Raw genomic sequence first — 14,161 nt, 5'->3', positions numbered from 1 at the left:
AATTACATATAACAGCTGAACATCACATCAGTATACAAATAAAATATAAAAAAAATTTGTTCGTTGTGTTCTTCAACATTTCAGCAAAGCAAGTAGAGTCTGCGCGGCTGCACAAGGAGTTAAACGTTATCAGATCGTGTGAATGGCCGTATGAATGTGTCATATTTCAGCGGTTTTAGTCAAAGAAAGAAAGTCTTATCTAAAAGCTCTGATGTCTTATTTTTTTTAAGATTTAACCAGCAGGCTAGATTCCTTGACCCTTACACAGAGAAAGAGTTAAGTTTCCACGTGTGTGACTCCACAGGCTCTTTGGAGCACGACACAATCTCACATTACATCTCGGTGGTCTAAACCTGGCCCGAGGGTGAACAAACACGAGGATGAGGAGGAAGAGGAAGGTGTACCCCAGACAAAAGCCACCAAACAGCTCAGAACAAAGCGCTCGCGGGCCGTCTGTCCGAGCGTGACTCGCGGGCTCTGTGTGCAAATGTTCCCGTCACCCCTGTACGGGCCTTCTCAAACTTACGGGAGGCCGATGAAACCAAAGGCTGGCTTTCAAAATGGAGACGGCCAGTGAAGCTTGACCCTCGCAGTGCATTAGTTTCCCCCGCGGCCCACTTTCCCAACAGCTTCGAAGGGGGGCGGAAGGACGCGAGAAGCCTTTAGAAATATTAGACTTTAATTTAAGGCGTAAGAGGGTTTAAACATCTACTCTCATCTAGTGGCTGATATCTGTGAGAAAAGGCCTACCTTTTACTGAAAAACAGGCCCTGTTGAACAGCGACACACTCAGCTGACGGGGTCTGCATGTAATATAAGAACCGAGTCGCATTGCTATTTGACTAATATCAAAAACTAGCAGCTATGAAAACCCCATCAAACTCCAAAAAGACATGAGTGTTCGTTATCTGAACTCATTTGTCAGCTTCTGTTGACAATCCATTGAGTGGCAATTCAAGATTTCAACAGTGTGTTTGGTTTTTCTGAGGTCAAGACTCACGTTTGATAAGTTCTGTCCACACACTCTTTTATTTTTCATTTATTCGATTCATTTCTTTGTCAGTCATTCTTAAAAGAAAAGTTCAGCCACAAACGAAAATCCTGTCATTCCAAACGCATACATCCTATGAAACGCAAACATTTTTACGCAATTATTTTCAATAACTCTTTGAAATCACCTCAGGAAAAGACCCAGATAAAGAAATCCAGGATAAGAATGAAAGGATAAAAAGAAATCCAAGATCCTCCCAGGAAAAACCTAAAAGCAGTTTTCACATCAATGCCATAGAAGAACCATCTTTGAATCTTTCAATAAACAATTCTTAAAAAAACTTTAATTTTAAGAGTGAATATGGCAAGAATGAAACAAGAATTTCGTACCTATCTTAATCCAATGTTAAGATTTCTGTTCTGAAATCTTATGCAAATTAAGGCATATTTAATTAGTTCATTTTGCATTTGTATATTTCAACAACATATTTAAATATTATTTTTAAAATTATCTAAACAAATAAAACAAAGCTTAAAAACGAGACCTTCCCTGACTTCCTAAAGTCTATTATTTTATGTGAAAGTCTAGGTACGTTTTTGCCGGGAAAATCAAATAAGGACGTGTGACGGTTATGCGCGCTCCCGTGAGCCTCTTTTCCGATCTTTGACAGAAACAAAATTAATGATAATGTTTAGGATAATGCAGAAAGAGACATTCTGTAATGTCAATGTGCCATGTAAAGAAAAGAGATTAGCTAATTCAAACTATAGTCGTACAGAACTATAGGCTAGTCTCCATGAATATATTTTATAATAAAAATCATAATAGTGTCATTTTAATTAGGCCTACCTCATCTGTCGACACGATGCCGGTGAAACTGAATTGTAGAGGTGGTGCAAACATATCCACATCACTATGATCAGATACTTCCTTAACTGCTGCTTTCTGACCGATGTCATGTTTATTTGTGTTTATTTTGTTGTTGAGAGGAAGGAGCACGGTAACGTTACATTTTTTCATCTAACCGCGTGGATGGCGTCTGGATGTTCATTAATGGTCCTGAAAAGGTATTTCCAACTTTATTTTACTAATGAAGCAAATAACAAAAAAAACTAATTCCATTTCCACGAATATTTCAGGCCTTGAGTCCCCTTTCATGTGCGAGCACGAGCTGTAAGTTGCTGCTGCGGTTCACTTAACGGCCACCAGTGTCGCTAAAAACAAGGTTTCTGAATTATATAGCCCCTTCAATGAAGGCCTACTGTGATTAATCAACTGGAGAAGTACGGAAACATACATATTATTCACTTGTGGTGGCTTCCCTTACGTATCATATATAATATATATCAAATATATTGCACAAGTGTGACTTGTGCAATATATTTTAGGTCATGAATGCATTGAATCAGGTTGAATGTCACTGATGCAACATGATAAAATGCAGTATACAGATAAAAAAATAACTTTTTGAGATCTTCCATGAAGATAATATGTGTCTGTTTCACAACACAAAGCTTTCATATCCCTCACCTATGAAATATAGAGCTGGCACAGACAAAAAAAAAACTGAAACCAACTAGAAAGTCAATGAAATATTATAGCCTAACACACCTGATAATGCAAAAATCATTCTGTAGTAGTTTAATATCGGTTGCAAACATTCATTCGAGAACCTGGGCAGGAAATGAGAACTAGTCTGACCCTCTGATTAAGTTTAACAACCACCTGTCCACACTATTCCTCTGTCCTGCTGTACGACATATTAGATTTGGCCCACGGTGATTAATTACAGAGCGGTTCAGGGACCCAAAACTCCAGTGCCGCAGTCATTTCAGAGCGATCGGGTTTCTAAACAGAATGGCTCCTTCAGGACGATCAGAGGTGGCTCGTGACCAGTGAGACAAAAACTCCTAACAGAGCTCTGGATGAAGCTGATATTTGAGAACAGAACAGGAATCTGTATGAGAAAACACGCAGGTCTGTGTGTGTGCGTGTGGTTTAATCTGTGTGTTTGTACTGGACCACAGTGGAACTCACCTCTTACTTCCTACATGCTCTCCTGTGATCTGATGTGGTCTCTGAGGATCTTTCTGTTGAAGTTAATGCGTTTAAAAATATTTCTGGACAATATTTTAAAATTTAATGCAAAAAAAAAAAAAAGTCAACCAGGAAAGTAGGCTATGAGTCATATATTTTAAAAATATGCATATTTACAACTATATTTATATAAATACGCATATTTAACATTTTTGTTATACTCAATCTAGAAACATACTTTTTAATTATGTTAATATAAAATTTAATTGATATTTAAATGTAATATATATATATATATATATATATATATATATATATATCTGTATTGTCTGTATTTTTGGACCGGGTGTGTGTCCTAATAATAATAATAATATAATAAAGAAAAAAAATTATATATATATATATATATATATATATATATATATATATATTATATATATATACTGTATATATATATAAACATAGTATTGATCCAAATTTATATAATATTATAAATATTATATATAAGTAATATTATATATTATGTATTACTGTATATAAGATTGTTTTTTAAAAAAATTATTTTAACTCTATTTTTGTATATACTGTGTGTGTTACACCAATACACTGAAAATAAATTGATTTATATAATATATATATATATATATATCAGGCAGATTTTTTCTAAAATATTTCATCTCCTTTGAAATATTTTAAAATCAAGATTAAAAACAAATTGTGCTATTAATCGTGATTAATCGAATCGAACAAACGTTTTTTTTTTTCTACATTTTTTCATGGTAATAAATAAATATATATTTGCCATATAGGATACAACTGTGGTGGTCCGTCATTTTCCAAATGTCTTGAGCCGCTGTACCGTCTGACCCCATCAGCCAAGCCGGACCGGTCCAGGACTGCACTTCTAATCTCGTCACCCAAGGTTGGCTCCGAGAGCGCTATGGTTTCAAGCAGCGAACAGAGAGCTTTTGTCTGAGAGCAGGCAGGCCTGCAGGAATGAAGGAAGCCACAGGACAGAAACTGGTGAGGAGAAATCTGCACACATCTGCCAGCAAGACCAGCAGATGTTTAATAATACTGCTGTCAATGTGTCTTTTCATTCCACACTGCTACTTTGATAGATACATGTGATGATGACCCACCATAAACGATGAATCTGCTGCACTGGCCCCTGAAAATACACACTCACTGGCCACTTTAGCTAGTGGACCCCTTTTGCCTTCAGAACTGCCTTCATGGATTCAACAAGGTGCCGTAAACATTCCTCAAGACATTTTGGCCCATCTTGTCATGATGTGATTGTGAACATCCACATCCCAAAGATGCTCTACTGGATTGAGATCTGGTGACTGTGGAGGCCGTTTGGGTGTAGTGGACTCAAGAGATGACTTGATGTTCATTTGAGATGATTTGAGCTTTGTGACACGATGTATAGAAGCCATCTGATGATGATACACTGTGGTCATAAACCACAGTTTTAAAAGTTTGCTATCCTAGCTATATAAGATTAGCTTAGTCATTTGCATTTAGCATTATTTCCCCCCTCTCGATTATGTGTTTCAAGAAAACACACGCAACATTACGGGTCAAAATACACACACATAGATCACATTTCACAAAACAACAAAGAAAGCTTGTTTAGCCCGAGAGCTCATTAGCTTTGCTACGACACACGTCCATTTAGCTCATCAGGACGAGTTTATCACAGAAATGCATTTCAAGGCCTGCTGGTGTTCGTTACATTGTAAAACGGGCTTGATGTGAACTGGCACGCTGTAGAGGAATGCAATCTTCCTGTGAGCTGCCTGCGATTCAGTTACTGCTATGGGACAGGAGCATTAGCTTATGCAACATATACGGATCATACCACCGTACTTGAACAGGCCATGCTAATCCATTAACACATCACGAGCCATTCCAGTTTACTGGCGTTCCCATTCTTTACTTTCCTGAAAGATCTGGCAACCACTGGCCTCAATTTTATAGATAAATGCATAAAACCTGCCAAAAGTGGTTTGCTAGTCATAGCTGGCTTTAAAACTGGTCGGTCAGGTTTGAAGGTTTTGGCCACTTGTCAGCTGGTCAAGCTGGGAGATCAAATAACTGACCAGCTAAACCAGCAAAGCACATTTAAAGCAGGCAAAAAGTCAGTTTTGGATTGCATTCAAACTGCATTGAAACCAAAAGGCTGTACATCCTTATTAAAATTAATTTAGAATTCAATAAAATCATTTTAAAATGTTGATTTGCTGATCAATGTTGAAACAATATAAGTATTAATTTATTGGTATATATATGTAAACAATTTCCACAAAAATATGTAGAACTGTTTTCAACATTGATATTAAAGGAGTAGTTCACCTGATAATTTACTCACCCCCATGTCATCCAAGATGTCCATGTCTTTCTTTCTTCAGTCGAAAAGAAATTAAGGTTTTTGATGAAAACATTCCAGGATTTTCTCCATATAATGGACTTCAATGGGGTCCAAACGGTTCAAGGTCTAAATGAGAGTTTCAGTGCAAACTACAAACTGTTCAAAGGGCTTTAAACGATTCCTGACGATGAATAAGGGTCTTATCAAGCGAAACGATCACTCATTTAATGAATAAATAACAAAGTTTAAGTTTTATAAGCTCAAATGGTCGCCTTGCTCTGCTCTGTGATGCGCGTTCGTGACTCTCTTCGTGAATCTTTTTTCGTGTCATTTGGTTCATCAACGGACGAAATGAACGAGTTGACTCGGGAAAAGATTAGTTTATTTTGATGAACGAGTTCAAACAGGAGTCACGAACGCGCATCACACAACAGAGCAAGGCGACCATTTGAGCTTATAAAACGTAAACTTTGTTATTTATTTATTAAATAAGCGATCGTTTCGCTTGATAAGACCCTTATTCATCGTCTGTAATCGTTTAAAGCCCTTTGAACAGTTTGCAGTTTGCACTGAAAGTGTCTTTTGGACCTTGAACCATTTGGTCCCCATTGAAGTCCATTATATGGAGAAAAATCCTGGAATGTTTTCATCAAAAACCTTCATTTCTTTTCGACTGAAGAAAGAATGACATGGACATCTTGGATGACATGGGGGTGAGTAAATTATACTCCTTTAATCATAAATGTTTCTTGAGCAGCAAATCATCATATTAGAATGATTTCTGAAGGATCATGTGACACTGAAGACTGGAGTAATGCTACTGAAAATTCAGCTTTTCATTACAGGAATAAATTACATATTCAGATAGAAAGCAGTTATTTTGAATTATAAAAATATTTCACAATATTACTGCATTTTTGATGCCATAAATGCAGCCATGGTGAGAATAAAAGGCCTTTCAAAAATATTTTAAAAATAGTCCAAACTTGTAAACACTTGATCATAAACTCATTAGTCAAAGGGATCATATCAAGTGTTAAACCAGAAAGAACTATGATCTTAAACTATGCTCAGATGAGGAAACCCTGTGGTGTTGTGTAGGCTGGCTGTGCCCTCCACTGGCTGATCCGCCTTACTGATCCCACTGGGGGCCATAAAAACATGACGGGACATGCCATAAATAAAGACCTTTTAATCTTAAATCTTTGGCATCAGTAGTCAACAGCCAATGTAAAGTACATATACATCAGCATTTCTGCATTTTAATGCATGGAGACTGCAGATCTGATCTGAATATGAATTATGAACCAGAAAAAAGTTGCATGACTCACCTGTGGTTTCATTCTTCAGAGGGAATCGTTTGAATGGCAGGGGTAGGGGTTAGACATCAAGTCCTGCCCATTAACAAGATGGGGGGCTGGAAGGGTATAAAATGTATTTTGGTGCCCAGTCAAGCATAAGGAAGTCAAAAGCACGTTTGCTGGTTGCTTTATGTCTGCTGCACAGTTTCCCACATAAACCTGTGCTAAAGATGCTGTCACGGTAAGTCAATGGCGTTTGATTTATAAGAACCGGTCGGACACTTAAACTGACTTTATTGATTATAACGGAAGCTAATTAATCAGCGTACAGCAGTGGATTTTTGCTTGTATGTGGACATTCATGCATTTATCTAAAGTGACTTTACATTCAAGGTATATGGATCAATCAAACCCATGACCTTGGTGTTAAAACCTCCACAAAAGCATGTTTTATGTAGGATTTGTATTTAATAATTTTGCATTTCAATGAATTTTTTTATGTCGGTTATAGTTTAGAGTCTGTGCTATGGGCGTCCCATTAAGTGATATACTAATTACAGCTGTGCTTTCTGAATATTACAATTCTTTAGCATTAAAAATATTAAGTATTGCTTACAAAATACAAGCTGTATTTGTTTTTGCTGAATTGACTTTCCAAATGAAACTAATATTAAAAGCATACATTTCTCAAGAGAATAGTTGGCCATTTTCAGAGCTGTTTTGCATTGATAAATTGTTTAGGGTGGTCATTTTGCTTCACGTTTGCTCATTCTGGACTCTTATCGTCTTGCTTTCACAGAAATCTTGTAATTGCTTCAGTGGCTGTTGTGTTTCTGGCGTCCACCATATCAACGGCTCCTGTTGAAGGTACGAGCTCTTCTCCCAGAGGGCTTCATTTAATGACACACTCTTGTGTTTAGCATACAGCGGCCGCACATATTTACACAATCGCCCACTCTCTCCGGACAGATAAGGAGCCCGAGGAAAATGAATTTGAAGCTGAAGAGGGTGAAGAAGAACTGTCTGAGGAGGAAGAGGGTAGGAGATGATGGTCTTTTAGAAGGCAAAATGTGTTTCCTCAGCGTCCCGAGGAGAGCAATTTGATCCTGCAAAAGGACAAAATAAGACGTTAATACTATAAAGTTCATGATAAATAGTTTTTTAAATACGTTAACCTTCATTAACCCAGTTTTTAACATTACTAAAGTGAGTAAAGCAAAATAAAAGAGCCTTTAAGACTCAGTGGACCCGTGTTATATTCTGATAACAGTCAGGACAAGGGCAAAACAAAGGAGCGGTTGTTATAAACTGTATCGATTTTCCCTTTTCTTTACAGATGATGATGACTCCAAAGGTCAGCATATGAAGGGTGGGTGACAAGTTCACAACTTACCACCATTGTGCAAAACCTCAGTCATCTTTAATAATCACATAACGAATCATAATTTGCTTTAAAATCATTTGGGGTTCTGCCATAATCATCAAAAATTACACTTACAAAAAGTACAATGGTATTATGTCTTATACAATGTGCATTTTTGGCCTTGAACATGGTAATCATATAGTATCATGGTATTTATCAATGGACAATGCTGCCATATATATTTTGGACATCATAGCATGGTAAAACCATTTAGTGGTTTTTTGGAAAGTAACCTTGTGGTATCATGTTAATACCATGTTAAAACCATAGTACAGTGATGGCAATATTACCAAAAAGTTATTTCATTGGAATACCAAAGTAAACCCATCTGATACAACCAAGCTACCACAGTACTTTTTGTAAGGTAATTAACATACACTACCGTTTAAATTAAAAGTTTGGGGTCTACACGATTTTTCACCATTTATTTGATAAAAAAAGACACTAAAAAGTCATTTTGTGATTTTTTTTGCCTTTTTTTGAGCATTTAATTGAAATAGACATCTTACTGACCCCAAATATTCCAGTAGTATAAATTACAAATGTGAATAAAGAGGTTTTAGAAAAAAAAAAAACACTTAAATCATATCTAAAATGTTCATAAAAGCAACTTAAAATGTATATGACTGGTTTACACGAGACGCGAACCCCCTTAAGCGCATGTGAAAAGAGTGTTTTTGTTCTTCCACCTGGCCGAAACTGATTGATTGACCGGTGAGAAATGATCTCTGGGAAATCTTAAGAATATGTTTCTTGTTCCTCTCCCTCTTTCCCAAAGGAGCGGGATCGCAGCAGGCCACTGCAGCACCCAAAGGCTTGGGTAAGGTGAAGCTAATCCTCTTTAGAGCTGGAGGCAGAGAACACTGAACCTCTCAGCACTGGAAAATAGTTCACTGGGTGCACCCTACTCAGTAAGCAAAGCCAATCGGTACTTGATCTGGTTTAGGGATCAGGTATGTGGAGATTTTGCCACAGAGGCTGAACGGCATTGCTCGATTTATTAATAAATGTGGAAAGATGAAACATCATGAGGTGCGCGGCGGGCCCGTGGAAAACACAGGCCTGCCGCAGTGAGAGGGCATGTTTGTGGGACCGATGTTTCAAGGCCTTGTTTAGACTAAAAAGGCTGTTTTTCTCCAAGGTATGACTCCTGGCAGCGGCGTCTCGGGCGAATCCCCAAATGGTAAGGAAAGTCTACTCGATAACGCAAAAACAAGTCCTTTAAAACCTGTTCGGAGTGCATTAGCCTCTCATGGCCTCTGGTGAAAGGTGAATTTGTTGGAAGTTCAATGGCCTCGCTTTTCTGTGCCTGAAGTCCAATACATCTTTTGACAAAAACCTTTGCTCTTGTTTCCCAGGTCAGAAACTCAATGGTGGCGCTCAAACTGGCCAAGTCTGTAAGTGTGAACCTGATCTATCAGGGGCGAAACTTTCACACAAGCCCAACTTTAGAAGAGCAACACCCATGATCTGAGAACGTTTCGCGAATTACATTCTGAAAACGCTATTTCGGTTTGCTTAAACGCGTTTTTTTCTTGGTTATGTGAACGTACTTTTCCATTTTGTAAACATGGGAATGTTCCCTCTCTGAACATCCATCCCAGCTAACAGGGAACGTTCTCAGAACATTGGCTAACGTTCTCTGAAAGTTATCAAAAACGTTCTTGCTGTAACGTTATTATAACGTTGTGCCAACGTTATATTACATTGATAAACGTTCTAAAGACGTTAGCATTAAAACGTTATCCTCACGTTGTTATTGGAACGTTTTCAGAAACGTTCTTATAACCAAGAAATAACGTTAATACAACTTCTAAAAAGCTGGACGTTTTGAACATTCTAATAACGTTTTCAAAAACGTTCTTATAACCAAGAAATAACGTTAATACAACGTCTAAAAAGCTGGACGTTTTGAACGTTCCTAGAACATTTAGAAATAACGTTTTTATAACTTAATGGGAACGTTATGAAAACGTTCTTAGAACCTAAAATTGTTAGCTGGGATGGATGATGTATTGATAACATAGATCAGATAACTTTCAACAAACTGGAAGGCTGTTCATTCATAACTTTGAGAGAGCCTTGCCAGAACGTTAGCCAAAGTTCTGTAAACTATATTTACTGTGGTCTTTTTAGTCCTACATTGCCATGCAACACACTAAAAATGACAGTAAGGTCATTGATATCTTCTCCTTCATGTCCAATAAGAAAGTAAACTAGTGTGTTTGTCATTACAGCATCAAGCAGCACATCAGCAGCTTCAGATGGTAAGCAGCATCAGTCTGAATAATAATGTTTTGTTGTCCATTTAAAGGGATAGTTCACTTTTTGGTATGTTTTATCTTACCTAAGGGCATCCAAGATGTAGGTGTCTTTGTTTCCGCAGTATTTTCGATTTTGATATTTTTAGGTCAACCCGTTCTTGTCTGTCAGTCATATAATGGAGGTCTATGGTCACCACCTCAAAGAGCATGCACAGAGAAGTCCAAATTAAACATGATTTAATGACACACTGATGGCCTAAGACATGAAATGAGCAGTTTGTGTGAGAAAACGAACAGTATTTATATCGTTTTACCTCTTGTAACCACCGCCACAAAGCGCCCGCGCCCTCAGATCACTTGGACGTGGCTGTGGTTACAAGAGGTAAAAACTATATAAAATGTTCGTTTTCTCACACAAACCGCTCGTTTCGTGTCTTAGGCCTTCAATGTGTACTTACATTTACAAGTCATTAAATCATGTTTAATTTGGACTTCTCTGTGCATGCTTGTTGAGGTGGTGACCATAGACCTCCATTATATGATTGACAGACACAAACGCTTTGACCTAAAAATATCAAAATTGAAAAACAAAAGACACCTACATCTTGGATGCACTTGAAGTAAGCTAAAACATACCAAATTAATCTTAACAATGCTTGTCATTGGATTACAGAAGCATTTTCAGACGGACGACAGTGTTTTATTACTGTAGAAAGAATGGCCTCTCAGTTATAATGCTTGTGTGTGTGGGTTACAGGAAGTAACGGTAGAGATGGTTACTCTCGCCCACCTGGATCAAGTTCTCATGGTACGGTATTCGCCTGCGGTAAACATGCTTTCCTTTGTTTTTACCCTAACAAGTGTTCCTAATCACCGTATTTATTTCACTTACAGGTGCAAGTTACGATGGACAAGAGGGGTCCAAATCAGAGATACTTCTTTCAGGTACCCGATCACTGATTCTGGCATTGCATTAAATTACATTGCATTATGGTATTGCATAAAAAATACTAAATGCCATATTATGCACTATATATTCAAAACTAATATTTTGAAGTGTATATAATATAACATAAATACACATTAATTTACACTACCGCTCAAAAGCTTAGACATTTATGCTCATTAAGGCTGCATTTATTTGATCAGAAATACAGTAATATTGTGAAATATTAATACGATTTAAAATATTTTTTTTATAATAACATTTTTTTTTTTATAATAAAACCGTACTGAGCCCAAGCTTTTGAACAGTAGTGTATATCATGGCGACTGTTCTCAGGTGTAGGAGCTGGAGGAACGGGTGCTAATGGAGGTTCAGGATCAAAAGTCCCAGGTAATTATATTCAGAAACCTGTAAATTATTGTAATTATTACAGCTGTAGAGAAGCCTAATAAACCGAATGCGTTTCAGGCACAGACGGGGGCGTCCATTCAGTGTCTATTTCTGTTGGTAAGAGATATGTTTATGTTTAAGGCAAACAGGGTTTATATATTTTATAATTTGTTTATATTATGCACACCAAATCATTTATTTTTCCTCAATTAATCATTAATTTATCATCAATTATATATGCAAAGACCTAATAATACTGAAATATTCTGTAAAACTTGAAGCCTTTATATATAATGCATTATAAAAGTATTTTTAATATTCCTTGCAATGCACATTATAATGCATGAATTGTAACCACAAGATCTCATGAAGTGCAATTCATTAAAACTAATGATTAATCGCGATTAATCGCATCCAAAATAAAAGTTTGTGTTTACATAATATATGTGGGTGCACTGTGTATAATTATTTTATATATATATAAATACACACACATGCATGTACAGTATATTTAAGAAAAAAAAAATATTATTTATATATAAATTATTTATATTTATATATAATATAAATTATATATAATTGTGCACCCACATATATTATGTAAACACAAACTTTAATTTTGGATGCGATTAATCGCGATTAATCGCTTGACAGCCCTAATTAAAACATAACAATCAACCAATTTCAGATGACACAAGGAATCAGCAGATATTATAATGCATTTTCACTTTGGTTACATTTATATAATGCATTATAATGTACATTATGAATACTGTTATAATGCAGACCGCAAGAAAAGAGTTACTGAATGTTCTAGTGCATGAAAAAGTAGGGGTTAATCTTTCACGCACCACATGATATGATATCTTTGTCCATCTTACAGTGCCATCAGGTCAAGGGTCATCAGGCCATATAGCAGCAGGTCATGGGTCAACAATGTCATCCAGCCACACGTTTGGCCGACCGCCAGCAGGGCAGGCGTCAGGTGGTGTGGGTGTCGTTTCCTCCGAGGTCCATTCACAGCCTGCAGGTATTTAAATCATCAAATGTTGGACATACATGGTGGCCTCCTCATGAAAGAGCACATGTTATGCTTTTTTTTACACTTTCAGCCTAGTGTAATGTTGCTGTTACTCTATATCAGTGCGACACAGTTTCTGAACTCCCTGAAACGCCTCCAGTGTAGTCTTTGAGTTTCCTTCCGGGAATGAACACGTCACAATATTCCTCATTTAAATAATTCCTGCCCATGACATACACAAAATAAAGGCCTGTAGTGTGTTAAAACCATAGACTGTAAAAAAAGATGGACGACGCCCCTTCGCTCTTTTCCATCAGAGAAAACTGAAGCCGCCGGGACATCTTGGGACTTGAGTCTGCGCACTTGCGTTTTCGGGACCAGTCATGCGCAGTCGTGAGCAGGAAGTAAAGCCACGAAATCAAGGCCCCGCCCTCACTCTCGCTGAATCAATCCCAAGCACACGCCCCGCACTTTTCTTAAGTGTCCTCTGTCTGCTTCGTTCCTCTCCATTGATGTCTGCTGATTGCAATACCTCGTTAAAATAAAGTAAATACAACTACTAACCACATAGTCAACATTATGAAAAGTCCACTGGCGCTTCAGTGACTACATCGCACAGAGAACCTGTCAATCACAGCTGTCAATCATGATGTCACAGCACCGTTTTTATAGCATCACATAACTAACTAAAACCAAACACTTGGAATTACATCAACGTGATAGAAACTACAGTAAATGACAGAAACTATCTTTGGGAAAAGGATATGTGAAGTGTAATTTAATTGTTTAGTTGGTCTCAAGTCCCGTTGAATAACATGGGGAGGCGGGGTTTATGACCTATACTAGGACCGGCCACTGGGGGGCGATCGAGACGCTTTGGCTTCACTTTTGAGGGCTTGGTTAAAACTCAGTTATTGTAAGGGGCGGGGCATTTACCAAACACGCCAATCACAACACACTGATCCAGCCGACCAATCAGACGACATTGTGCTTTTCAGAAGGAGGGGCTTCATAAGTTCATAGAGACAGGAACCAAACGGGGGTGTATCGTTAGCCAACTATGGTCGCAATTTCCATTGAACGTTATTGGTAACGACGACCATAGTTGGCTAACGATGCTTTCGGGAAACGCACCCCAGAGCGTTACTGACAGACTGGGAAGAGAGGAGCTGCAATAATGTACAATATATAAAAAAATAAGGTTTTTGAACATTCAAGCATGAAACCCTATTCTAGTTGACCCCAAAAACTTGAGTCTCTTTAAATGATATAAGCAAAAGTTATAATAATGCTCTGTGCATGTGTTCAGGGTCAGAGGGACTCGCTCCACAATATGAAAATGGTATGTGTATAACATCATGGAGGTCATTTCTTACTTCTTAAATGCTGTACACACTTATACGAGAACAGA

The 14,161-nt window shown here is 37.5% G+C and overlaps 1 protein-coding gene across 18 annotated transcripts in view; it reads left to right on the top strand.

The window, feature by feature from the left end:
* Positions 1-6,822: 6,822 nt before the first annotated feature.
* The window catches only part of LOC120483399 (uncharacterized), a 19,625-nt gene continuing 12,286 nt past the window's right edge, over positions 6,823-14,161 (top strand). For all 18 annotated transcript variants that reach the window (XM_089122766.1, XM_089122772.1, XM_089122767.1 and 15 more), the window contains exons 1-14: positions 6,823-6,947; positions 7,506-7,573; positions 7,676-7,744; positions 8,043-8,075; positions 8,908-8,949; positions 9,271-9,312; positions 9,488-9,526; positions 10,367-10,396; positions 11,151-11,201; positions 11,288-11,338; positions 11,676-11,729; positions 11,808-11,846; positions 12,613-12,759; positions 14,060-14,092. In XM_089122766.1, the coding sequence (XP_088978892.1) occupies positions 6,838-6,947; positions 7,506-7,573; positions 7,676-7,744; positions 8,043-8,075; positions 8,908-8,949; positions 9,271-9,312; positions 9,488-9,526; positions 10,367-10,396; positions 11,151-11,201; positions 11,288-11,338; positions 11,676-11,729; positions 11,808-11,846; positions 12,613-12,759; positions 14,060-14,092 (808 nt within the window). In that variant the 5' untranslated portion in view covers positions 6,823-6,837. The remainder of the gene's footprint in view (positions 6,948-7,505; positions 7,574-7,675; positions 7,745-8,042; positions 8,076-8,907; positions 8,950-9,270; positions 9,313-9,487; positions 9,527-10,366; positions 10,397-11,150; positions 11,202-11,287; positions 11,339-11,675; positions 11,730-11,807; positions 11,847-12,612; positions 12,760-14,059; positions 14,093-14,161) is intronic.

Source organism: Pimephales promelas, chromosome 18 (genome assembly GCF_988280905.1).
Source record: "Pimephales promelas chromosome 18, fPimPro1.hap1.1, whole genome shotgun sequence".
Lineage (NCBI taxonomy): Eukaryota > Metazoa > Chordata > Actinopteri > Cypriniformes > Leuciscidae > Pimephales > Pimephales promelas.
This window is presented reverse-complemented; position numbering and strand designations above follow the sequence as displayed.